The 867-nt window shown below is 60.2% G+C and overlaps 1 protein-coding gene across 1 annotated transcript in view; it reads right to left on the reverse strand.

Annotated features, from left to right (window-relative positions):
* The window catches only part of EMH_0045430 (uncharacterized protein), a gene marked incomplete at both ends in the record, with an annotated part of 6,768 nt that extends 5,927 nt beyond the window's left edge, over positions 1 to 841 (reverse strand). The window contains 3 exon segments of the mRNA XM_013496068.1: positions 1 to 326; positions 330 to 383; positions 534 to 841. Coding sequence (XP_013351522.1) covers positions 1 to 326; positions 330 to 383; positions 534 to 841 — 688 coding nt within the window.
* Between the last annotated feature and the right edge of the window lie 26 nt (positions 842 to 867).

Raw genomic sequence — 867 nt, forward strand, 5'->3', positions numbered from 1 at the left:
CTTCTGCTGCTGCTGCTGCTGCTGCTGCTTCCTCCGCAGCAGCAGCAGCAACATCAGAAGCAGCAGCAGCAGCAGGCTCAGCAGGACTATCATCTGCTGCTGCTGTGTCTTGCTGCTGCATTTCTGCTGCTGCTGTCTCTTCTGGCTGCTGCTGCAGCACCTCTTCCTCACGAAAGAGCAGCGAACCGCCTGGCAGCTCCTCTGTATCCATCTGCTGCTGCTGCTGCTGCTGCAGCTCCTGCTGCTGCTGCTGCAGCAGCTGCTGCTGCTGCTGCTGCTGCAGCTCCTGCTGCTGCTGCTGCTCGTCGCCGTGCTGCAGGTACAGCTGNCTGCTGCTGCTGCTGCTGCTGCAGCTCCTGCTGCTGCTGCTGCTCGTCGCCGTGCTGCAGGTACAGCTGCTCCAAGTCCCGCAGCATGTGCTGCTGATCTGCGGATAGTTGCTGCTCGCCTTCAGTTTGCTGCTGCTGCTGCTGCTGCTGCTGCCAGTCTTCAGCTGCAGCAGCAGCAACAGCAGCAGCAGCTTCTCCTCTTACGGGGTCAAAGGGAACGGAGCAGAGAGAACCATCGCCTGCTGCTGCTGCTGCTGCTGCTGCTGATTCTGCTGCTGCTGTTGCTGCTGTGAAGTCCTGAGTGGTAGCCCAGGCATCATCATTGCTGCTGCTGCTGCTGCTGCTGCTGCTGCTGCTGCTGTCTTGCTGCACTTGCTGCTGCTCGCTCTCCAACGCATCCTCAGTTGCCTGATATTCCTCTTGCTGCTGCTGCAGCTGCTGCTGCTGCTGCTGCTCCTGCAGCAAGAAGCTGTCGTCTTCTTGCTGCTGCAGTTCTTCTTGCTGCAGCTCATCTTGCTGCTGCTGCTGCTGCTGCTGC

Source organism: Eimeria mitis, genomic scaffold (genome assembly GCF_000499745.2).
Source record: "Eimeria mitis Houghton genomic scaffold, Emh_scaff1894, whole genome shotgun sequence".
NCBI classification, from domain to species: Eukaryota; Apicomplexa; class Conoidasida; order Eucoccidiorida; family Eimeriidae; genus Eimeria; species Eimeria mitis.